This window comes from Typopeltis vanoorti, chromosome 4 (assembly GCF_054136105.1).
Source record: "Typopeltis vanoorti isolate ZY-2024b chromosome 4, IOZ_Tvanoo_1.0, whole genome shotgun sequence".
NCBI lineage: Eukaryota > Metazoa > Arthropoda > Arachnida > Uropygi > Thelyphonidae > Typopeltis > Typopeltis vanoorti.
The window spans coordinates 153,585,641-153,613,130 of record NC_143552.1 but is presented as its reverse complement, the minus strand read 5'-3'; the positions used below and the strand labels follow the sequence as shown (position 1 = coordinate 153,613,130).

General features: G+C 35.3%; 1 protein-coding gene across 2 annotated transcripts in view; it reads right to left on the bottom strand.

Annotated features, from left to right (window-relative positions):
• The window catches only part of Nep2 (M13 family metallopeptidase neprilysin 2), a 355,508-nt gene extending 328,357 nt beyond the window's left edge, over positions 1–27,151 (bottom strand). The window contains exon 1 of one of the 2 annotated variants that reach the window (XM_090391525.1): positions 26,819–27,151. In XM_090391525.1, coding sequence (XP_090247651.1) covers positions 26,819–26,883 — 65 coding nt within the window. In that variant the 5' untranslated portion in view covers positions 26,884–27,151. Of the gene's footprint in view, positions 1–26,082; positions 26,179–26,818 lie in introns of those variants that run through there. The other variant, XM_090391528.1, reaches the window with a different exon arrangement.
• Positions 27,152–27,490: the final 339 nt, after the last annotated feature.

Genomic DNA, 27,490 nt, shown 5'->3' with positions numbered 1-27,490 from the left:
TTACGTAGAATCGTATTAATTCCGTATGAGATCTGAATTCGATCATAAGGAAGTAGTAGTACGATCTTTCGTCTGGAAAATTTTTTCATCAAAAAAAAAAAAATAATACACAAAAATAAAAATAATTCGGCCATAGAACACATACAATTAACTGACAAAAATACTACCTTAGCACTTATAGATACTGTACTAAATAAAGTAGGTGCAATGTAATGGTGCAGGGTGTCCTCGCGATGAGTCCTTGGACTCCACGGAGGTGAGGTTATGTACTATTTATAATAATAAACTGGTTCTAAGACAACTCGACTATTTTTGTTTATTTGATTTTTAACAAACAGTTGTCGAATCCGACTATTTTTGGAAATATAAAGTTTGTTTGTTTCACTTTTTTTCTCAAAAGTTTGGTCTAAAATATACCTTTTCATCCTATCATGGTCTCAGGAAACCCCACAAATTTAAAGGAGGGTGAGAAACAAATGAGTTCTAATAACAAAGATAACAAACAACAATCAGTTGTCTTTATCATCATCATCAGACCTCCATGGAATCGAGACTCATCGTGGGAACTGCTGCACTCGGCACACCCTCAAATTAGTGTATTCCACTCAAAAACCTCTCCAAATGAAAAAAACCAACTCCTCACTCTCCTGCTCACACTTAACTTATATAACTTTCATGGACGGCTTCTTTTTCAACATCGGTCGCCCCATTCTATGAAAATTTTCTTCCACATTAATCTAGTACTGATTCCTTGCTAACTCATATCTTATTTGTATCATTCCTCATAGAGTTCTCTCCAAATAGATCAACTAAGGTGGACCCCTACTTAGGTAATCACACATACACACAGAATTTACTTTATATTAAATCACATGCATTGCAATGCTAAACCAAAAAATACTAACCAATAAAAAAAACTCATAGTTTTAAGTAGCCCAGTGAACAGCGGCCACAATCCAGATTTTAGTGTACTAAACAGGCCATGTTATAAGATGATGTTTTCCTCTTTTTTTTTCTCATGTCCTTTTGATCACATATTTTTCGAAGAAACTCATAACTTAATATCTAATTGCATAAAATGGAGAATTTGTGACTTCGCGCACCTAATTATACTTCCCCTTCCAATTCCTAAATAACGCACGACTTCCTGAGGGCAGTGAAATTAATCTCGTTCTTGTTACCTTACATCATCCATTTTGTGGAATCTTAAACCACATCGGCGAGTTCTACTTAATTTCCATTAATTTTTCGGAAGTGATTTTTGGGGAAAACAATTTCGACTTAATAACGTCTCATGCATGAAGAGAACGGTTGAATTATCCAAAAAAAAAAAAAAAAAAGTGAGCACTTGATTCATTAAGTCATTTTAAAATACTTGTTTATTAGCCTTAAACATCATATGATTGTGTGCGGCACGAAATTAAACATCCTGTAATCATAGGCTCGGTCTAGTGACTTATTTTGCAAGCAACCAACTTCGGAGGAAATGCTTCCTAAGAGAAACACAGCAATGAAATGATTGGCGGAACAATTTTCTCAGAGCAAAGTTCTACGTGGTTACATAACTGAAAACATGCTCAGAAGCAGTAAAATATTAGTGTTAAGTTGATGAGTGGGATTAGATTACCAAGAAAAAAAATGAATTTATAAGTGGACATAATGAGGATTGGGGGGAGGGTTCCGAGGTTCCATCTCGCAGGAAGGTTACTTAATGTCCTGAAAGGAGTGGGACTTTTGGGGAGGGGGAAATCACAAATTTTACTTAATAAAGCTATTTTAAAAGAAAATACAATGTGTTCAAAATAGTGTATTATTATTATTATATTTTTGCAGAATATATGGTGTTATATTTAAATATTGAACTAACCGCAGTTCACATATATTTAATACCTCTTGTAATAATACTTTATTGTTATTATTATTTGCCTACTTCATCTGAAGAATGCAAAGAATTTCAGGATTATTCTCTCTATTTTTTTTTTTCTTTTGGGTATTATTAAGTTCTTTACCAGAAGAAATAAGTCCACCTGGGCAACATGATCCATACGAACTGCCTAACTTCTGGATAATAAAATACAGAAATGCTCTTTTCTGCCACTTTTCAGCCCCCTCGCTTTCAATGAGGTTGTGTGGAAAAGAGCATTTGGTTGGTCTCTATATATTGTGCAACATATAATCAACTTTGCTCTGACTCGACCCATGTTATTGCAATTTGACAAATTTTATTTGTGATCTTTAGGTGGGAGATGAATTTCTTGGCCCGGTGTGAGACCGGGCATATTCATATTCATGGACGGAAACCACATTAAAAAAAAAAATGTATATATATATATATATATATATTCAGCGATTGTATCCCATCCTAATTTCGGTTTAAAACGTAAGACCGTTTAGGATAATAATAATAATAATAATAATAATAATAATAATAATAATAATAATAATAATAATAATAATAATAATAATGTCCCAACCTTTTTTTTTTAAAACTTGTTTAAATTGGATCATTATTACTCGATTCGTCATAACGAATTAGAGAAGTTTTGTTTACTGTGATTTGTATATCATATATTTATCATATCATAAGCCAAATATGGACGAAGATTTAATTGTTGTGTTAACGAATAATGTCACGGCACAATAGTATTCTTCAAATGCATGTTTTATATAAACAACAAAACAATTTAGCGCATTCAGCACATTACTTATCACCTAACTAATTTCTTAACAATCTCTATTCATATTCATTGCCGATAATCAGCAGTCTACAGAAATAATCATAAAATACCAATGTTTTTGATAGTACTAGTCGCATATTAATCATCTTTCATTACTTTTATTATTCCAAATTTATAGCAGAAGATAACATATAATAATAATCCATGTTATTATCAATGCCGCATTCAAAGCGATATGACTGTGTTAAATTAGGAAGAAGGACAAAAATGCTCAGAATAGTTATCATGTAGTAGCAACCAAGGATCTGTTTAACGGAAGATAGTGGGGAAAACTTTGTTATATCTATAAGGAAGCACAGAGTTTTCCTATGGCACAACGCAGAGAAGGAAGAAATGTATCTGCAAGTTCTTTACAGTGAAAATTATCGAGAATAATCGGCTTTAATAACACGCTGTTGTCACGACTAACGAAAATTTTTGAGCCAGATAAGCAATTTTCTTGGCACGTATTTGCCATGTATAGTCACAAACACACAAAGGGTGGAATACTCAACTTTCTCGTGTTTTCATTAATCTGATTCTGTGAAAAACTAATAACGGATAAGACAAGACAAGTTGAGTTGCACGAACGGCTAAGATTAATGGAGGAAAAAAATGCGAAGATGCTGGAAATAGAGCCTGTCGACCATCTTCGAGTCCTTAGGCGACAAAAAAAAAAAAGAGACCTACTTCTTTGTACGAAGCCAGGTGTCAGCATTATTTATAAGACAAGTGTACTGACCGCTTTGATGATGCTTAGTTTGCCTGTAGCGGCTGATAAGGAAAGATTACGCGAAGAGAAATAGAGGAAATGATGAAGAGAGAGAGAGAATTTTGTGTGTGTGTGTGTGTGTGTGTGTGTGTGTGTGTGTGTGTGTGTGTGTGTGTGTGTGTGTGTGTGTGTGTGTGTGTGTGTGTGTGTGTGTGTGTGTGTGTGTGTGTGTGTGTGTGTGTTACGAATAAAAAATAATCCAAGAGTGAAGGAGTATTCAAAGTGAAGGAACATCTGTGCAAATCAGTGGAAATGAAAAAAAAAAACTAAGAGTGAAAGCTGATTTAAAAAAAAACAAAACAAGTTGGTATGTGAAGCCACGTGCTGAAAAAGGAACCGGACGGAAAAGAAAGATATGCAGATAAAACACGTGTGGAGCAGGATTACTTATCTCTGAATTGGTGCATAACTTGTGGACTCAGATGGGGTGGGGGGGGATGGTCTCGGTCTAATAAGCTGCATGCATATTCCACCTGTCTTCAACATACGCTACGCTTAAAAATAAGAATAGAGGGTCTTCAAGGAGGGGGGGGGGGATACAGGAAATGGTGATGATTTAACAGGTAGAAAATACAATCGATTTCAAATGGAAACTGAAATATCTTAGTTACTTTCAGCTACCTGACACACTTTTTCATCTATTTTCACTATTGGATAATTCGTTTTATAAGAAATCTCATGTCTGCTGCTAAGCAACGAACTCTATTATTAAAAATAAAAAAATAAAATAAAATAAATAAAAAAAAACGATCAGCATTGCCTTCAGTTTTGACTTGCTCATTTTTGCTTTTTTCATTCTCGGTGACGAGAATTTTCCAGTGCATCGATTGTCTCTTTGTTTCTGAATCGTACTGGAAAATCCACATCTCATCACATGTGATGATCTTCTCCTGCAAGTCCGGAAACAAATTTTCCAGAAAATTTGTTTCTGGACGTCTTTCTGCTCTTGACACAAATTTTGGGAACCCTTTTGGCGCAGACTTTGTTCAAGTTCACTTGCTCATGCAAAATTTGTTGTACAATCTCCTTATCAATGTGCAACATGTCTGCTATCATCCGAATGCTTAATCGGCGATCGTTGCGGATAATTTCATTAATTTTCGCAACGTTTTGTTCGGTTCCTGCCATGACAGGGCGACCCTGTTGTTCGTCATCTTCAACGTTTTCTCGACCTTCAGCAAAGCGTTTGTAGCCATTCAAACATTCGCGCACGTGACATTACATTATCACCGTACACCTCCTGCAACAGTTTCAAACACTCGGTCTGCGATTTCTTCAATTTCACAAGGAATTTGAGATCTCTGCTCGAGTTTAACGTTAGACATTATTCCAGCAAAGCGACTTCACACGTGTTTCTTTTATAACCGACTAACTACGAGCTACAGCGAACAATGCTTATCTCAACTGCTTCTAGAACATTCAAGGTCATTCAAGTATAAATGGGATTCAAGGTTTGAATTCCATTTATGGATTTTCAGCTGAAAGTGAGTTAACTGGTCTCGCGCGGAGTTGGTTGGTTTTCTTACCGGAAATTCAGTTTTTCATTTTTGAAAACAGAAAAATCAATTAAAAGGACACACGCAATTGTAGACATAAATATGTTAGTCTGATAGTCTTAGTCGCTTTGACCATAATTCCAAAATAACGACAACAACGTCTGTCTTATAAATATCGATTCTACAAAAGAAATAGGATCTCAATGCGTGACGGCTGTGTCTGACTAGGAACTGAGAAGTGAGAGAGCCTGCTGATGCCCTTCTTGAGCAGCTGAAGGTTGTACCCTCGGGGGAATCTTGGAGGTTTCAGACAATAGAAGTGAAGCTGGATCGGTACGTTTGAAGTTGGGCTGCTGTGTGTTGGTGTTAAGCAACTCTTGATCGCATTTTTATAGATTTAAAAGAAAGTCGAGATATAATTTTACAACTCAAATAGCCGCCATTAAAGTACTCTGTAAAAAAGACATACGGCGAAGCAGTGCGTCTCTTTTATAAAGTGAAGGGAATCTATAAAGGGATCCCCACTTAATTGTTCTCTCCTGACTGCATTAATGATTTGCGACTTTTTTTTTTTTTTTTTTTTGATACTGTACAACAGCAACGTCTGGAATGCAAAAGCTGCACATTTTTGTTAGTTGTATAATATCCAGTATACGTGAGGTCAGTATAAGTACGCCCACAGATTCGAGACCCTTCGACACTTCTGCGCATGTCAAAAGAAGGAGAATCCATTGCGATAATAGGGTAATCAATCCGTATTGTGGGATGAGTTGTTTATTATTACACGTCGGAAAATTAACTTCTGTTTTATGATCATTGTAGTTAACTACGTTGCTTGTGTAACAGTTGGAAAATTTTACCTATAAAGCACGTGATTTCGCGTGTTGGACCAATTCGTGCGTCCTTCATTTCTTTCTCCCCTTCAGCATGAGTCGACTATTCTTGACAAGTCTCCAAGCGGGACTTGCCGATACAAAAATACTTGTATTTTCGCATTGTTTGTATTTCTCTGTACGTGAAATTGAAATTCGGTTATTAAAAAGTCCATAGCCATTGGTTAGCAGACGGAGCATTCTGTTAATAGAGACATCTTAATACGAGACCATGTCCATTACTCAAATAATGCAGTACCAATCTTTGCATTAATTTGGTGAGTTACAAAATCCCTATAATTGGAGACTGGGAGTGGGGTGAGGGATATGTTTGCTGATTTTGAAGACGGTTCAACAATTTTGAGGACAGTTCAAAATTCTTAATCTTATATTGATTTAATTATCTCTTTCCGTCGTAACAAAATTCACACAACTTTCTAACGGAAGTGTTTTAGTCCCACGTGGGTTGTTGTTGCTCTTTATAATTGCTTCGAAGGCTATGAGACGAGTATGTTCAGTCTGATAATTGTATGACTTTCTCTGCTTTGTATGACTTTCTTGAGAATAAACCCGAGTTTCTCCTTCTTCCCTCTGTAAGAGATCGGTTCATTCACCTTCAGTTGAAAAGTATTTCCAAATGTTCCTCGCATCCTGATATTCCCCAGTATAAACGATATTGCACGCACTTTATTTCGTTTTTGGCTCAAAATGACATCAGGAGGGAAGCTGGATGCTGTACTACTGATTGTCTGATGACTTTCTAAGTTTCATTTCCCAACTATCGCCAATTGTCACCATTTGATTGACATTTCACACAAGTTGAGCGCAGTCAGTACCAACGTTGAGCCGAGAACTGGTCGATGGTGCATTTCTATGATTGCCAAAGCCAAACAGTATCATATCCAAAGATGCAGAAGAATCGATCAGAAGGTTCGGAATCGCAGGATAGGCTAATGTAAAGGACCCTAGTCTAGGCATAGTATAAGCATGAATTTTACAGATGAAAAACTGCCCACAATCCCTTGCACATAACCATTCACCATTAGCGACCTCTGTATAGCCGCTGTTCCAGAAAGGTGAATCTTTAGAAGGATGAATGTCGCAAACCATGTTCGTCGTTGTCTGGACAGAAAGGTCTGCAGCATTTGGCAACAACGATAAATGTTTCCGACAAGACTAGCTGGTGTAACTAGAGCTTTTGCCGCCCTCTCAGTACACATTAAAAATACTACAAAAAGTCAAAACGACGTATAGGGAAATAAATTAAAACAGTATGTTTATTTTTGAAATAAAACCTTAAATCCAACATTCTAAAATGTTATTTTTCTTGCTTTTCTGTTAGCAAAATCGGAGATGACATTGGCAAAGTCTATTTCATAGTAATGTAGGTAATTCTTAATCCATTTTAATTTAGAAAAACTCCTCTGACAACACTAACACTTACAGCAATTGTGAGGAAAATTCGCAGTGGTATTACAATATTTGGAAATGAGTTCTCGAGACTGTATTTTAAACTACAAAAGTTCAAAAAGGTTCAAAGTGCCGCCCGGGGAGGACCGCCTCAGGACTAACAGGTCAAATCTATGATCGTAAAGCGAATAAAAATTTAATTAACTGACCTAATGTGATGAGGGATTTCAGTATAAAGAAAGCATGTACTGTACTGTAGAACTAGAGACGGATCAAGGCCCAATTTAAATATTGGCATGCATTCTTTTGTTTTCATTCCTGTTATTACCAGTACTTTTAGAACAGATGGTATGAAAAAATTACTCACGAAATTCTAGCTAAACTAAAATAAAAATCAGCTAATATCATTACTTCTTAAACTTATTTTAATAAACTTTATATTTCTATTAAAAATCCGTTACTCTGAAGGCTATCTGGGCAGTAAAAGCAATTAACCCATTTTAATGGAAGGAGTAATTCTTATCCCAACAGGATAACATTTTTCAATACACCGCACCACGAAACAGGGGAGGAACAGTAACTGTATACTACCAGATTTTTTTTTTTTTAATGCACACGACTTCGTGTGTCTTTATTTGGTTTTAACAAGAAATGGCTGTTTATCTTTCTAGACTGAATTAAAAAAAGTTACATTCGCCAAGTTGAAAATCTTCTAAGGATCGTTCTTTCCTATCCGATTTTGACTGTGAGTTTGGTTTTTAATTAAATCCTATACGAAATGTTCTAACTTTAGTGAGATCACCAACGTCTTTTTTTTTTACATACTGGTGTTCCGCTTTATTAAAACAAGTTGGCAAAGTTAATCCAAAGGTGGAATGGAACTTAGCTAATTCCAAGGTCAAAATAAAAAGTCACTAACTTTTTAATAAAACGTACTTCACCGTGTTAATCACTGCCACACTTTGCCATGTACATGCCACACAGATTATTATGATGGATAAGTTTGTTTTAGATATTTTTTCTTTAGCGTGGTACTGGCGTAGAATTTCAACGTTGATCGAAATCTCAATTCAATACCCAAAGCATACAATTGTAAAAACAGATCAATAGCACACCGAAGAAAAAATACCTAAAACAAACTTATCCATCACAATAATGTGTGTGGCATGTACATGGCAACAGTGGCATTGCAATAATAATATGAAAATAATGGCAGTCGAGCAAAATACACTAGCTTCCCTTGAATTGATGAACCATTTTCATGTGATCCCATTTACGACGAAAAGCTCTTAGTCTATCTGACTGAAGGTTAGAAAATCCAGAAACCCTACTTTAGTGACCAGATATGGATCATTTTAGGGCCATTTCAGTAAGTGGGATGATGTTCTTCACAGTGGACGATGAAATTCATCTCCCATTAAAAACATCCCTAAAGCATCCGTGCCCACAGTGGCATTCAAATTCAAATTCATGGGCTGTTGGTCGGATACGCTAACCAGTCGGCCAACCAGGTCGCCATGCTTCATACTATAGCGAAATCCACTCATAATTTCGAAGCGTATGGTTAATTATGAAGGGAGAAAAAAAAAGTTATCAAATATCTTTAGTAATGTACATGCTTTGCTTTTTTCTATAAAAAAAGTTCTTTATATGAATCTTTTTTCCTCTTATTTTATTGCTTAAATCAATTTCTTCCCATAGTTCTTTTCAAATATTTTTTCGATAATCATTTAAACCTGCCTTATGATTCTTCGAAAAACCTGATTCAATATTTTTATCCTCGTTGAGATATCCGCTTGTCATTGTAATTATAAAAATGTGCTGATAAGTAAGCATTTTACATTCTATCTGCACTGCAAACATAGCAGTAAACGAACATAAAAATTTCATAATGAAGGCTGTAAAGAAATTCATTGTTTGAGTTTGTTCACTCTGCATAGCATCTTATATTTCACCAGATATTAGGGTAGTAAACAATGTTAAGCATGCTTCAGCTGATAGTTTGTCGGCTGTGTAATTACCCTATGTCCTTTCCTGATGAAGGCGCATGATATCGCAACGAAACGTAGCTGCTTAGTAAATGATTGCGGAAATATATGCGAATTGCTTTTACTCACACGAGAAACTGCAGAAGTGTGTCAACTCATACGGACACGCAGACCACTATCATCATCACTGAAACAACTACAGATATATCTGCTGGTAGATTCAAATGACCTCAAATATCTTTCGGTCATCAGTGGAATGCATGTCACGCTGTTATTATTTCGCGTTAAGACATGGAAGTCTTACACAGCATTATTGAGGTAAGCTACGGTATAGTCATTACCTAATAACCCACTCCCGCTGCTTCACTAAATTCAAAGAATTATAATTTGTACTTAGTTAATTTGTAGCCTAGTCGGTTTCGACGAAGCCCTTTGGTTGGAAAGGCAGTGTCTAATGTCGCCTGGGATGCGAAGAACATTTACGGGGGCTTTTCAATGAAAGTTGAGATAGGAGGTCACATGACGGTGACAGGTTTGTTTCTTTAGAAAACTTGATTTTTCGTCGAATAACCAGACAAACGTCAACAGACGAAAACCAACGATGGCGAGTTCATGGAAATTAAGATGCTGTACACACCAAAGATAGTAATAATATTACTATAAGCCAGCAAAGATTGGTCGATTGGTAGAGCATCTGCTACTAATGGTTCACGCAAAAAGTTAAGCTAGTTTGAGCGCGGTTAGTAGTTGAATGGAATTCAACCAGTCGATGCTGTTGGCACACTCTCCTTCGATGAGTCTTTGGACTCCCTGGAGGTGTTACATAATAATAATAATAATAATATAATTATTAAAAATAAATATCAATCTCTCGCATTTCTTTCCGGCATTTAACTGGTCAAGGAAATAAAGTGAGATAAATCGCAGAGGGCGCAACACAATTTGCGAATAAACGACTAATAATTCGGCAATTTGAAAATATTTGCACTTAACGAAGATACTTTGTTCTTAAATAAAAAGGAGTGGTGCGTTCGGACATCTATTATTATCTTAATTTAACGAAATTAAGTTATCTTGACATCAGCCACTTCTGACGTTGGTAATAATAGCAAGAAAAGTGGATCACAATAGAAACAAAGAAAACCGTGCAAGTATTTTCAGAAATGTAATAAATTTGTTTCCATTTCTGTATTTACGTGATTTCTTTTCATGAAAGAAAACAAATCTTGGCTACAAATAAATCAATCATAGGAAGTGTGTAAGTTTACTTGTACAATTGATAAAGAACTCATAAAAATAAATACTTTCTTCAGAAAATTTAAAAAATTCTAGAATGGAGATTTGTTTAATCAATAAAATTAAAATTAATTTTTGTTCACTGAAATGAAATTGTTTTGTATTATATACAGATTTTTATTTATCAGTATATATTAAAAAAAATAAATAAACAAAATTTTATGCATTGATTAAAATAACTGATATGATCCCGTTCCGGGCTTTCAAAACACGAATGCCCGGGATTTTACAATACATATTATTCTCATCACGTATACATAATATTTATAAATAATTCAAGTATTACTATCATGTTTTCATTTAGTTTTTACATTTAATTTTTGGCTGATTATTTTGTTATAGATAAACTAGGGGGGGATTCCCCCCCCCCCGACGCCTACGGAAATTTGGTGTCAACTAGTAGGGAAAAGCTGAAATGTTACCTTGTCGATGAAATGTTTCCTTTTTCAATGCTTCACGTACGAGTTGGAAAAAATATCTCACCAAGAGACGATTTCATGTGTTTTATACTCAGTAGAGCATTAATACCACACGAGATAGGAAAAGATCTGCTGTTGCCAGATGTTGCATTGTGGTTATTATCGGAAGATAAAAGACTGTAATACTACACACTCACATACTGTGGAGTAGTGGTTTTCGATTTTTTTTTTTCTTTTTGAAATGAGACATGTGTTGAAAATGTGTCATTACAACTGATCAAACACACTGTCGAATGCTTGCAACACCCTTCGTTCAGCAAACGTTAATCATGCGACTTCTTTCCAAAAATGTTTCGGAAAAGGGTAAAGCGACTGAGAGGAACACCATATGACAGGGGACTAAAGGTAGCGTCCTCTTCCCCTCCCCCACAAAAACGTTCTATCTTTATGTAACTTCAATCTCGCTTGAAAACAGTCATATTCTTTCTCATCTACGTCTATAGAAAACAACAGAAATAAAAAAGGTGAATAAAGAAAAAATGCTTTTATTTATATTAGTGATTGATTTACATAGTAATTTTTGTTTTATGTGAATCTACCATAGAAGGTTGTAAATCTATAGCACATCAGTACTGTGAGTGGGCTAAGGGTTAAATAGTTCAAAAATCCTGTTCCAGAGACCAAACATGAAACTTTTGCAAGCCATATTAGGTCTCAATAAGCACCGTGGTGGTCTCGTGGTGGTTGATGAAATTCATCTTCCATTTAAAAACATTCCCTGACATCCATGCCCATAGTTGCATTCAAACTCACAGCCTGCTGACTGAAGAGCGGGGATGCTTCCAGTCGGCCAACGTTATATTACTAGCACTGAGATGGGCTCACCATAGTCGCTAGCAGCTCTTAGCATTAAAGCGATCGGTGATGGGCTTGGGAGTTATAAAGGCTCAATTTTTTATCTTTACAAATCTGATAAATGGCAAGTAAAAAAATAGAAAAAGAAGTTGATAGATATGAAAAGTCTCAAGAGACAAGGATATGCCTGATGTGCCATGTTTTGTCTCTGTTTCTCAAAAATCTTTATGTGGAGATGTTTGAAATCAAACTTGGAAATGGCTACTTCAATGAAATAATATTTCATCACACACACACACATGCACGCACGAGGGCAAATAACAGGAATTATTTTTATTTTTTTATCATAGCGCCTCCCTAGCTCAGTCGGTATAGACGAAGCCCTTTGGTCGGAAAGATCTGGGTTCGATTCCCGTCCGTGACGCGAGGAACTTCTGTCTGGTCTCTTTCGACAAATCTGATGTAAAATACATCAGATTCGTCACCGGGAAACTCAGGTTTTTCGTTCCCAGAACAGGCAAACCGGCCTCCCCGCGAACACACGAATTACAGTTCAGGAATACTTAAGACCAGCCATAAGCCTGATTCGTCAGCTATATGCCGGTCCAGAGCCCGGATAAAATCAAGAGTTGAGATAGTGCCGCATATCCCCATAAAAAAGGGGGACTCACGGCCGTTGTATCATCATATGCTAAATAATAATAATAACAATATATTACCATATTCTAGTCCCCTTCAAAGCACTCTCCATGTGAGTCAATGCAATTGTCCCAAGTTTTATCCATTGCTGGAAAAAACGTTGGGACGAACGTTCTGGAACTGTTCGATGTTCAATTGGAATACTGTTTATGGCCTCCAGTGACTTTTCTTTCACTTCGTCCACATCAACGAATCGCTGCCCTTTCATGGTTTTCTTTATCGATGGGAATAAAAAAAGTCACATGGAGAGAGATGTTATTTATTTTATTTATTATTATTCTTTTTATTTTATGATCTTCTGTGAGCAAACGAGGCACAAATTTAGCCGACACACGTTTTATTTGCAAATCTGTTTAAATTCGCTGGCACGAACTTCATGGCAAATTAAATTCGTCTCTTCAGAAATTTGCTCAATGGTGTGACGACGATCTTCATTGATTGCCTGGCAAACCTTTTCGATGCTTTTCATCATTTCTGCTTGTCGACGGTCGGTCAAATTGTGGTTGGTCTTCAACTGACATGACCCCATTTTTGAAGCGGGAAAACCACTCGTAGACAGGGCCGTACTTACACTTTTCCTGATAGGGGGAGAGAGGCGCTAGAATGCTCCGGAGGCCCTTAAATTGGCTCTAATTTTTCGAGGGCCCAAACTAGAGCCTCGTGCGCGTAAGTATGGCCCTGCTCGTAGACCCGCGTTTTACCGAAAGCGTCGTCCTTACTTGCCGAAGCATAACATACTTTCAGCTGTAGTTTTACCCAAAAAGAAAACAAATTTTCACGCACACTCTGTTCCTTGTGGTCAGCTATCACGAAATCGCCAAACTTGCTTGTAAGCACTAACAAAAAAGCACCAGAACAACGAACCGGTTCACACAGGATAACGCCACTTGGCAGACTGGCGCGGAAGATTGCACACTCACGATAACTAGCGGCATCATCCGTAACCAGAAAATGTGCACTCGCCAAGTTCAGATTCCGGTTATTTCTGGGTATCCCTCATGTGTGTGTTAAATTCACTTCTAGCGAACCAGCGAACGATCTCTACCTAAAATACTTGAAGGGTATTTTGTGGACTCTCTATATAGAAATTCCAAATAAATGAGACATCTTGGAAATCGCATTATGGGATACAATTAAATGATAATAAATTTACCTAATTACCATGGCATCTTTAAAAAATCTATCCAAGATAGCTTCGTAAATTATGCTTACAGATCAGTGGCGGCTCGTACATAAGCACTGCAACATTGCAACACCCCCAAGGAAAAAATGAAAAAATTAAAATTTGTTTGTGTTTATAAATAATAACAATGGTTACAACATTATATAAATGCAATACAACATGTTAAAGGTTACAGCTTATGTTTCGACATTGATTGAATAGTTAATAATTGGAATTGTTCGATTAACGCTTTAGATTACGAAACAAGTGTCAGAATTATCACATCCGGCCAATTGCAGCGAGACTCGCCGATATTCGTTTGCGCAAACGAATATCGCTCAAACTGCTCGTTTGGGCTGTGTCGTTTACAGATAAAGCGTATGCTTGCTCGCGTTATTTCTGTGAGATACGAAACTTTTATTATTGGTGCGTGTTCGTGGTGAGGGTGAACTATTTTTTGTAAATCTTATTTTATTAAAATAACATATAATTATTTATTTATTATAGATACAAGGCTGAATTATGACGAGTATCACTGTTGAAAATATGAAAAGAATTATATTTTTTCAATTATCGTTACACGAATAGTGTGAGAATTATCGCGCTAATTGCACCTAGACTCGCCGATATTCGTTAACGCTTCTCATTGCACGTCACTGCTCATTTGGGCAGTGTAGCTTACAGATAAATTATACGCATGCGCGCGTTATTTCTGCGAGGTGCGAAACTTTTATTATTGGTGTTTGTTCGTGGCGAGGGTGAAATATTTTTAATAAAGCAATTTTTTTAATATGTAAATTTATTTATTAATAAATTGGTTACTGATTAAGAAAAAAAGATTTTTTTCTTAAATTTTTATTTTGTATATGCAGCACCCCCACTTAAAATTTTCACCGGCCGCCACTGTTACAGATATTATGTAACAATAACTCTGATACAAACCATCATCCTAACCCTTTTAGGAATGATTTTGTATATACATAATCATAAAGCTGTCAATATAAATAATGCGTTTAAAATATTAGTAGTAGTTGTGCTACAGAAAAAAATATATTTTGTAAATGTAATGTTCTAAGCAATAACATATTCACTGCGAGTTTCTTCATGCATAAAATGGAAAATTGTATTCATTCATGGGGAGGGAATGTCAGAAGTGGTGTCTTTTTATGTAATGCTGTGAAGTCAAGGGAAAGATGTAGCATTGGCACTCGCAGTCTAACAACAGAAAAGTCACCATCCTTTGAAATCAAAACAGAGAATGACGTTTGATGATCACGACTTTTTTTTTTCTTCCATTGTGTTGCGATATGTTTGGCTAACCAAAAAAATAATAATTTAAAAACAATTTCAATTCTAATTCAATTTATCCTCTTATCGTTATACGTACTGCGTAAAATATACGAGAGAACAAAATGAGTAACACTGTAGTGACATGAACAAATTCCATCTAAAAAATCTGGACACTTTCTTTTTACTTCGGAATCACACACTGACATTTCCATATAATCAGTGTCTGCGTGTCTAACTAGCTTCTACTGCTGTTCATGGCACCCATATTGATATACAGAAAGGAAGTGTGTATCTCGTCTGACAACTCCTGTTTGGTTCCTTCCCCTTTCCGCTCCACCTCATGTCTGAGCGGCGTCGTAAACTGCAGTGTAGGTCAACCCTAACATCTCACAGCTGAACTTAACGTTTTGATAGCTTTGAACATCTAAAATGTACTTTTATGTACTTCTAGTTTATGACTTTGTTATGAGTATTTATATTAAGAAATTAGTCTTGGCGATTTTATTGCTATTATGTAGTACAGTTAAGGCAGTTTGCTAATATTAAAATCAAATTTATGATTTACCATCCCTAAAATTGGATCGTGTTTATAAATTCTTTACTTGTCATACACTTACGCGTTATTACCTTTGTATTAAACTACGAAATAAATTATGTGCTGAAAACTAAACGAACTGCTTCTGAATACAGTAGTTTTGGTGTATTTCGCTATATAGGAAAGGAAGGGACGGAATCCATTAGCGCATATTTTCAAGTAATCCTTGCAAATATTATCAGAAGTCTGCTCAAAGAAGACGTTGAAAAACTGAACATAAAGCTGTCACCCAGTGGCACCAACAGGTTATCGTGATAGGCTAAATGTTTCCACCACCTGTAAGTACTCAAGCATGTTGAAAGCTAGTATGCATGACGACGACTTCTCCACCTTGTAACACAATCACTGGTGCATGAGACTATAGTGAAATTTTCTAAGTAAAGCAAGTGGATAGGGTAGGATTAATGATGTTAAGTGAACAGATGCTTATCGACGTTATGTTATATACGTTATCTACATTCATAAGTATAAGGCGTTATATATATATCAGTAAATTACTAAATAAGAATGAGAGAATTGCAAATAGTTAATAATTCTAGAAAATATTAATAATAAATATTGCTTAGTATGTGATGATTGGCTAGGAATCGTTCTGCATATGAATTTATTTTTCACAAGTAAGAAACACACTAAACAGTAAAATTGAATAGGTATAAAGATAAAGCTAACTTGAAAGAAAATAAAACGTGTCAATTCATTCTCGTTCACTAATCCTGTTTTTGTTTTTTTTAATTAATTCAGCCTGCGAGAGATTATATAATCTATAGTAGCACACTAACGCTGTTTGCATATTTGCAGGCTATATTCCAAATGTGAAACTTAAAATCGACGCATAATGTATTACTAATAACTTGTAACGTCTACTGAAATAACATGCTGGATTCAAACATATGTTGCTATGAAAATAATTATTTTTACTGTTATGAGGTCACACCATTGGCATTATACATTTTGTGTGTGTGTTTCGCTGCGTATGATCTGATTATCAGTGAACATACCCCCCCCAGAAAAAATTGCATTGTATTGCAGTTTTACAATCACAAAATTTCCATAGTTGCCCAGAAGGTTTGCTATGTCAATATACGCGAACCAAATACTTAAAAATAATAAATTAAAATATTAAATAAATTGTTAATTAATTTTTAAAAAATGAGGAAAGGAGACAAAAAACTTAAATCGCTTCGATAAGTCTCGCCTTTTCTTAAAGAATACTAAACATATGCAGTAACTTACCTAACAGAAATACAACCGTCTACATTGATAACGACGGAGAATATAAAATGGTGTAATAGAAGTGCTACCCTTTTAAACCCTCGCCGTTTCAGATTTATATCGATGCAAAGGAAAATTAGCACGTTCCTCCACTTCACAAATAAGATAAGTAAAAGAAAGTGAGCATGCGAATGGTAATTATTATTCTGAGCTCAATACTATTTACACGATTATAAAAACGTTGTTTTTCCCAGTATTTCGTTTACTTCAAGCTGACTTTTATAGGCTTCGACGAATTCTTTAATAATTAAAACGGAATGAGGGAGAAGGGAAATTCTCCCCCTAACTGTAATAAAATCCTACGGAGGTTCCAATAACAAAATCCATATCAGGATAGGAATAAAGTAATATATTTTATTATTCTCTTATTATCGCATCATAATCTTCCTCCTTTGAGAAATGTTATAAGATTGAGATGTCTTTCAACATACAACCATTCTCAATTTTCGAAATATGACACCATCAAAGCTCTTTCGAATAGTTCAATTCACAGAGTTTTATCACTTCTTAAAATGCAACTTTGTTAACCCTAGAAAGAAGTAATGGTTTTAAATAGTACTGAAAATATAAATCTTTGTCAATCACTATTTTGATAAACCCTTTCTTTTTCAATTCATTTTCCGGTGAATTGGTTTCTTTGATTTGCTGTTTCGATGAATTGTGGATTTTCGGTGAAATGCGTTTCAGTCAATTGCTTCATCGATGATTTGTTGTTCGATGAACTATCTTTCGGTGAATTTTCTGTGTACTGTTGTATGTCACTTGCGTGCATTCACTTGCCGGTTTGTCTGTCCTTGAGTGATGAAAATTTTCCTCTGGACTTTCTGGGAAGGAAAACTTTTTTTTTTTTTTTTGAGTCTTTCCATCAGAATGGTGTCATTGTTATTGATCGAGCGTTTCAATCAATTGCTTCAATTCAGGAAAACAAGAAAATTTCCGCCTGTATGCCTAGTTCAAACGAAGGAGACGTTTTCAACACAATAAAAGGTGAATTCTCGTTATAAAGTAGAGAATAATTTGAATATTTGTTGGTTGGAGTTTATGTATATATTATTTGCGTTTTCATTATGTAAAGTGTATCCCTGTTTTTTTTTTGTTGTTGTTATAAATATTTCTTCATTGATATTGAAAAGCCTTCCTTTGTGATTCTTCGAAACATTTTCCCCTTCTTCTTCAAAGCACTTGTTTTGCTTTCTGCTTGTCATTACAAATAAATAACTTGAGTACGTTACTCTGCTATGACTCAGCAAAAATAAAATCAAATTACCGCCGACTGCTGTCATTAGATGTGTTTTCCACTCCTTAGACGCATGTTTTCTGAAGCGAGTAATAGCTCACAGTCTTAACACCTTGCTTGTGTTACAAATTCTCCTCCATAACGTAAACATTTGCTTCTACTTCTCACCTTAAAAAGTCAACAAATAATTAATTGCTAATACGATATTGTTAAAGTTGGTGAATGTAGGCTATAGTCGCTTCTTTGTGTTGAATCTTTTAGCACAAATAATAAACAAATAAATATGAATGAATAAAAGCCTTTTCATCCCCAAAAGGGATCGGTTCGAATGCCACGATAGGCAGAATGTTTCGTGAATGTCTTTAGGTAGTAGATGAATTTCAGCAATCGTAGCGAAACCAACAACATCTGTTTATTGGAGACCTAAAGTGGCTTGAAAAACCCTCCGCATTTATGGATAAATATTAGTTATCATTAAACACTTTTTTTAAGATACGAACACATCTTGATCTTGATATGTGCACATCGTGGATTCGTTTTTTTTTTTTTTTCAGTGTCATAATCCTAAATCCTTCTATAAATCGAGTTGGACGCAAATGTCAGCTGGTTGTTATCTCGTGTGAGTATGTGCACACTTCTGACTTCAAAATTTTCCTATTACGTATATGGTAATAGGAAAAGCGAAACTCATCTCACGGAACTGTTACTTGAACACTTGTAGCTGTATAAATAACGTGATAACATCTGCGAAGTCATGTGATTTTCCATGGCACACTGCAAAGGACGTAGCAACAAAAAAATAGAGAGAGTAAAACCTATGTCGAAATTAAAACTATTGATACTATTAATAATTAAGTTTTATTCAAACACATGTTAATTAAAGTATTATATATACAAACACTGTATGTATGTATCGCAATAACTCATTTATAATTTTCCAATAAAAACCCATTCCACACTTCAGTATCCCCCACCCCTCTTGATATCACTGCTCTGTAAAATAACCACGATTTTTTTAATTTATTTTTATATGAAATTGAAATTATTTTAAGTTGAGCTTTATCAGTAGATAACTTTGCGATTTAAGAAATCATAGGAGCCTACATATTATTATTTAGTTAATATAATATTAATGAATAGCATGCATTTCATTTATAAAATTAATAAGCAATAACATGATGTTAAATTTGATGTACAAGGGAAAAAAAAAACTTTTTTTAAGGGAGAGGACAGAAAACTCAGTGACCAGGAGCTGCCTCTCATTGTTCTCATACCATTGTTGGACATTCCTCTTAGCACAGCTTAGAATGAGAAGACAGCTTCCATAAATACTTCGAGATAGGTTAAATGTACAATATAAGCTGAATTCTAGAACGACTTCACTTTTGGCACCCAACAGAGTGGACAAAACTCAACTACCAAAAAGGTCACTATTTGCCCAAATCTGCCAGTACAAAAGTGTTCAGAATTGGTTAGAAGAAGGAATATCCACTTTTATTAACAGTAATCAGATAACAAGATAATGTTAGATACAACGGTTGGATTGTCGTTTTGCTGTTAGCCATTTTGTTGTCTACCTTCAAAGTAAGAGATTGAACGTAAGATTCAGCAGTCTTCATTGCCAAACCGTTAATCTTAGGATAGAAAGAAGAAACCCAAAATCCAACAGTATCATTAACTATGTTAATGAAGTTTTGAAAAAAGATGAAAAAGGGGCTATTTTCACGGGAATACATATTTACACTAAACTGCAGCTCCTATAAGAGATGAAATGTGAATGAAATCACATGACAGACACGGTAGGCTTTAATATTTCATTTCTACTGTGCAAGCTGATGGAGGAGTGTGTGTGTGTGGGGGGGGGGTGATGTTTATAGCAAAGTTTCATGACGTTCATTGGATCCGTTGATATTTCTGAAGGGGAACGAGACCGGGTTGCGATACATTTAAAGATCGTCCTATATTCTACAAAGGCAACGACTATTTTCAACATAGTGCTTGTCCATCCATCTTGGCAAGTCTGTCTGCTGTTGGGTAGAAAAATATGATTTGATCTGCATAGTTTAGAAGCGAGACTAGTTAATGCTAGGAGGAGGCTAGTGTGTTATGTTTGTTTATTTGATGCTGTATCTGGAAGATTTGACTGTTTTGTGGGGGAGGAGAAATAATAAAATAAAATAAAATAAACATTTTATAAATAAAAATGAAGTCCTCAAATTTTAATTTGTGGGATATATTAGAATTTTTCCGCATGCATGGGCAGAAACACTTTAAAGCATTATTACTACGGGAGCGAATTCAAAGTATAGCGGATACCTTTTAGGCACTAATATATAACCCATGTCACGTTGAGTTCAAACTGTTACTAAGGTGCAGACAGGTCCTTGATGTGGAGAGAGGACTTCTAATTTCCCTCCCCCCTCTGGCTAGGTACTGTATAAGCTGATAATCATATATGGTTACAGACCATATTTTCATATCTCGAAAAACAAGTACAAGTATTATACAACGGTGTCATATTAAAAAGTATGAAAATACTTTCAGACGCCAGTATTTTCATATTTCTCCACAAATTCGTCGAAACTCTCTTCCCTCCACAAGCAGAAATGTAGTTCTCTAATATGGTGAGTAAACTACTTCCAGTTCTTCAAAAGAAAACTGACTGGTAAATGCCTTAGATCGGATCTACACCACACCTTACCACGTGATATGCATAATTATCCTGCGATAAGATGGCGTCATTGAGCATCTCTCTCTCTCTCTTTCCTTGCGCATTCAATGAGGTCATCGTCATAGGAACAAGTTTCATCACTTATTTCAGAAATTCCTTCCAGAATTACACCTGAATGCAAATTAGGGATCAGCGTCACACAGACGTTATAAGATTCTCATTGACCTTCCTTGCATAGCACGACAGTAATTAAAGGTTTTTAAATTCTGGGCAAATCTTCGCTGCTCATTCAGACAATGTCCTCTCGTTGGCCAACTGAGTTGTCTGACCGAGGAAGGAACATTTCGTCGGCAAGAAACTGGTTTTGGAAGCGAACAGGTAAAAGTGCCCTTACGACCCACAGAAAGGAAAGAAAAAAAAAAGCGCCCTATTTATCAGAGAATCAAAACACGACAGGTGATAGTCAAAGTAACTCGAGATCAAGTACATTCGCTGTCTAACTTAATCTGGAATTATAAAATAGCATTACTTTCGCAAATGCAAAGTAATGCTATTTTATATTTTCCTTGCAAATGACCCCGAATCTGTGCTAACAGACTACTGTGTGGCTCCCGACTCCTATTATAGGAGTCGGGAACCACTCTCATTGAAAAGAGTTGGATCATCGTTTTAACCATTTATTTTGGGCAGTTTCTTGTAGTATTAGATACATATCATTCCAGAATACAGAAAAATCTTAATCTTGTCCAATACAAGAGTTCATTAAGGAATCCACTGTGTTCCCAAACCGGATTATCAGTCAAACGGAAGTAAAAACTCTAGTTTTTCTTCTCCCTACAAAACTTTTCTTTAAAAAAAACCAGGACCAATTAAATAAATATGGAATTTAAAACCGGGTCTTCTTTCGAGGCGAGGGATGCATTCATTTACGAAGCTTCCATTCAACCATGGAAGCGTCGTAAATGAATGTAGGCCTGGTAGGATTTATATATAAAGACAACTAAAATCACGAGACGTTTATGTTATATGTGAATACCATCAAAGGAGGAGAGCCAATAATGTCAAGTCGGGCCCTTGGAAAAATGATTGCATTGCTTTCCATGGGTGAAAAGCTCCACTAGGTCTGTTCAGTGGATGAAACTGGAACTCTTTCAACAGGAGAGAATCTTTTTTTCTTATCTTTCTACAACGTATTAACGTTCTTCTTCATCCCATTTTTCTGATTGTGTGGTAAAATGTGAGGTTAATGAGAGGAGGAAACAAAAAAAAAAAAAACTGTTGGGAACTCGGAACAGTTAACTCGATTCCTGTGATGGATTTGTACTTTTTTCATGATGCGCTTTCACTTCAGCAATCGATGAATGTCGTGTGGTTTTTCTCGAGTATAGTACTTCGTCATCGTACAGTTGGTTGTGCTGTTAGATTCAGAACTTACGCATGTACAAATATAGTTCTCAGCTACATTTCTGTTTAAGTTTTTTTTTGGGGGGGAGGGGGAGGGGGGGTTCATAGATGAATATTGGAAGAACTGAGATCTTAAGAGTGAACAAATACACAGGAAAAATTAGTTCTATTTTTTAAACAGTTTTTACTATATTAAATGTAATTTACTTCAATTTTTTATTGATAACATTCGCTTCAAACTTTTAATTTGTATCATAATTGACATATATAAAGGAACTTTATTATTCAACCAAAAACTCTTTTTTTTTTTCGTTCCTATTTCTTAGTATAAATGAACACGTATGAACAAGCTATCCACTAGATTTTTAAAGGTCACAAAAATATTACGTTTGTTTCACTGAAATCATATATGTTATTTTTGTTTAAGGAAAAAAACAAATAAACGTTTAGGAATAATAATTAACTAACTTTTATTTACTTATAAAAGTATTATATGATATTTCGCTTTGGTCACCAAAGCATCTTCACTCGCACGTGCACGCAGGCGCAGCAGCAACAGGAAGACAAACACACTGCCGTAATCTTAATAATCTTAATGTCCTAATTGGCTTCCTCTACCGGCGGGATGAGAGGCTTTTCATCGTTTCGCTAACGGTTTCATGATAACTAACTCCCAAATTTGTGTTGGGTAAGGCAGTGAATCTTATTTATTAAATGCCACGATTTACAACCATGTCATATTCCAAAAAAGTCTCTTGGATTTATATTAACAGGTTTTCCCATTTTTTTCCAGCAGGTCCGATGATCTGTGTCAATGTCGCCATTGCAACTTCAGAAGCTGTAGTGTAGATAATGCACATGTATGCTACATTCAACAGATCATCGGACCTACTGGGGAAAAAAATGTAAGATATAACAATGGGTTTTTTGTGAATTGGGTTTTGGAGAAGAATATAGAGTTTTTGTTGATTATGTAGAGGGAAAGCCATTCGCAAAAAAAAATTGTCCCATATGTGAATGATTTCACCATCTAGGCTGGGATAGTTTGAGCAGATGATTCTAGTTCTGTTTATTAAAGTTTTGATGGCATCATACTGCTTGGGGGAGGGATGGATGTACCTTCCAGTGTGACAAGTTTCTCTATCAGAAGGTTGCAGACCATGCCACTAAGAGATCATCAAATCTGGTAGGGAGAACCTCTCTATTATACAGATTTAATATAAATTTGAACCATTCTTTATGAATCTGCCACAGATCTATAACACTCTCCTAACTTGGATAAATATGATTGTTTACTGTGTCAAAAACCGGGGTATTGCCTATGTGCATTGTGCACATATCATATCACTCTACCGATGAAATTGCCTTGGTGACCAGGGCGAAATATCGGCTAATAATTTAATAACTAAAAGAAAGTTAGTTAATTCTTATTCTTAAACGTCTGTTTTTTTCCTTTGTACCTTTGCTGGACTGTTGCGCCGAGTGATTAGCGTATCCATTCTCGAATCAACAAGCTACAAGTTCGAATCCCGCCATGAGCACGAATGTTTTCGATTGTCGTTAGGTGAGAGATGAAATTCATCGACTAAACAAATACAGAATAGAAATAAATTAATAAAACTAGAAATCCTTAACCGGCCCATGGTTAACTGTGGTAATCTTTCATGGGTGTGAGTCATACACACGAGCAAAAAAAAAAAAGGGGGGGGAAGAAGGAAACAGCGAGAAAGGGAGTTAATTTGGCCAAAATTAGCCATCGTTCTTAATTATCACCCCCCCCCAAAAAAAATGATATTCATGGTTAGGTTAGATTAAGGAGGTTGAAGGCCTGAGCCAACGTTACAATATAGCTTACGCTTAGTATCTGCACAATTCAACATTGGCGATTTAAAAGGACCTGATGAGCGGTGACAATAGAAATTTTTTCACCAGGCAGCGTACGGTGATATGCATTTGCATTCCCACAGAAAAATTATTAGCCGGATTGACACATGTGCAGAAGTTGATGTCATTTGATGATCTCGCTGCAGTTAAGAACACACAAAGGAATGAAGATGCACGTGAAACAAAGAAAAAAAAAACGAAAACTGAATACATGGCTGACCAGGTCACGGAAACCAAAAAGAACATTTTTAGACTTGATCCGACTGGCATCATGAAAAGCTTCCAGTCATAAAACCTAATCTGTAATAATCATTGCTCGGGGAAGGGTGAAAAAATTAAGTCTCAAAAAGTAGAGTTTGTTATTAACATTATTTCTTTAAGTAGTATTAAGGATCCCATTCGTCCAAGGACACAAAATTGGCTCGAAATCAAGCCAAGGTCAGCATTGGAAATATCTACCTGTCTCTTTTTCGACCTTGAACTGTAAACAAGTAAGGTGAGCTACTGTCTTTGTTGTGTTTGTCGGGTTAAAGGGTCTATTTTAGGAACCCGCGATCCAGACTGGAGTTCATGAAGGATTGCAGAATGAGTATAGCAACTTGTCGCGCACGACAATCCAGTTTATTAATGATATTAGGAACTGACCAGAAAAGAGGAAGATTATTTAAAATAATGATATAATAATCAGAATTTTTATTTATTTGCTTTAAAGTTATAAATTCACACTTTAATCATCTTTTCCTTGGAAAATTATTTTTATTGAATTTATTATTATTATTATTATTATTATTATTATTATTATTATTATTTTGCTGCTGTTGTTGAAAATTTCGTATCAGAAGAATAACAAGAATAAATTATGAAGTAAAATATTAAAATAATAATAAATCACGTATCTAAAGTTGGCAGATGATGAACTAATATTTAAGACTTCAAACCCACAGACGCTCTCATATAACCACGATGTATTCCTACCAGAAGAAACTTTAGGCGATTCGCATCGGACACCTACATATCAATGCATGATAGCGAGCTTTTACAGTACTTCTGAGTAAATACACCCCATTTCTAGAATTATCCCTATTTGCGTCTAGTACGTCTTACGTGACCATGGCAACAGTAGTTTAAATAAAACGGCTTTCAAGAAGGAAGAAATTAAAAAAAAAAAAAAATGAAATGTAGTTGATGACGACAGATTTTTTTAAAATACTTTTCTAAGATGTTTCTGATTGGAAAACGTATTCCTCTGAATTTTTCCAATTAAATTAAGGCTTCGTGTTATTACACTATTGTAGATTTGGATTTGCTGACATATGACAATTAGTATTAGCACAAGATATGATAACCGGTATCGAAACATTAACATCCTAATACTAATATGATTGGTATTAGGATTGCAACATAATACTAATAATAACGTAACGTCATAATGCGAATAAAAATAATCAGTACGGTAACATAAATCTTTCCCATTCTCTCTTATCCCCAAAGTAATCCATTTATTCATATCTACGCTAATTAGCGTATTCCTACTAAAAACATCAATTGAAAAAAAGTGGTTCTACTAATAAGAATTTAATTAATTACTTAATTGTGCAAAAGGTGTTGAATAATTGCGACCTCCTCCTCCTCCGGCTATTCTTTCCACTAATGTCATTCATGAAATAATAAACGATAATTAAAAATAATCAACATTAAACTAATTCTGTAAAACTGAATTGTGGGCTCTTGGTGCCACAATAGTTAATGTAATGATTTGATGACTTCAGTGCCAGATATTTCACCATACGAGTACAACTGCATGTGATTTTCGAACTCATTCGCTTCAATGAATATAAATGAATATAAATTTAGAACAGAAATGTGCAGAATTTCTGTTCTAAATTTAACAGAAAGCTCTACAGTTTTTCTTAAAGTATCAACCAACTTTGCGCAGACAAAATAGAAATTATTTGGTATAGCTGAGGAGAGAAAATAAAAATAAGTCATAATAAACAAACAAAATAAATATAAATAATAATAATAATAAATAATAAATATTACCTGATCTAAAACGCATATAGAACGTAAACAGACCATCGCATTTTGTTTACAGAATATATATTTTACGCAAATATTTATTATTATTATTGCTTTGATTTTAAAGCTTAGGTCGAAAACAGTTAGTTTCTATTGGTTTTATTTACGTATACATATCCATACATTTTTATAGTAGCGATATTTAAATTATTTACGTATACATATCCATACATTTTTTAGCGGCGATATTTAAATATTTTATTATGTGGACAATGGAGTTAGGCAAAAGCAGTCGTTTATCCAACCGGTATATTTAAACTATTCTCGCAAATTTTTTTCTTACTTAAACAGCCAGAAACTGTTCACTTGCTTCTGCGCGCATATAATCGCTACTGTTCTTACTAATGCATCACGTTTTTATTTTTTTATTAGCCACTCCAGAACAAACCAAATAATAGTGCAATCTAGAGCACATTGAATAAACTGCGAATGGATTGTGCTGAATAGAACTCTTAGTATTTGACCACTAGAGGGCACGTTGTTAACAACATTGTTGACAACAGCAGAAAATAAAGGTAAATAATTAATAAAATACTAGAAAAGCAGAAATTGGTAGATATAGAAAGAAAGTGTTACAATAGCTGCAATAAATAATAAATGAAACTTAGAAATAAAATAAATAAAAGTTATAAGATAAATAAAAGTAATAAATAAATCATTTATTTATTAATGAGTGAAAAATCAAATTAGCCTCTCCTACCTGAACTTTTCCATTTCCGATGTGTTTGTTAATGTTAGTTCGCTGTGATATACGCTAGCTGACATGTCTCACCTGAGAGGCAGGGGTGCTAAATGAATGGGTTGCAAGACTGCACTCTCACGGAGAACCCCCAGGAGTTTATGTCCTCTCTAGTTGTGGCACGCTCCTCCCCGTCACAAAAGGACGCAGCGTTATTGGCCACTTCGAAAACCACGAGTTTAGTAAGGGAGATCGAGGTCAGGTGAATTGTTCGTATGCTGCTCCCAACACTTTATCCTAGAGAATAGCGACTCACTTTCCGCTTAAAATATACTAAACAACTCTCCGTCGGTAGAAGCCTGAATCGCACCGAACGCTATTCTGCTCAACAGCTAAACCAGTCAAACAGCTTGTAGGTGATCGGGGAGTTGTTATGCTTGTGTATTTGTTGTGTGTTGTTTGCCAGCTGAGCATTCTCATTAGTGGATTGTTTATGAGCTAGCATTAATCAATCTTCAGTTGCTTCATTTAGAATTTGTGCTATGAAGACGAAACCAGTCATTTCTAGGACGATGTTTCCCCCTCTGTGGGCTTCATAATAGCTGATTATGAAAGCGTAAAGAAGAATGATTGCAAAAATTGTCGCTACTCTGGTTCAAGCGTAAAAATACAGGTAGCCACTTATAATTGACT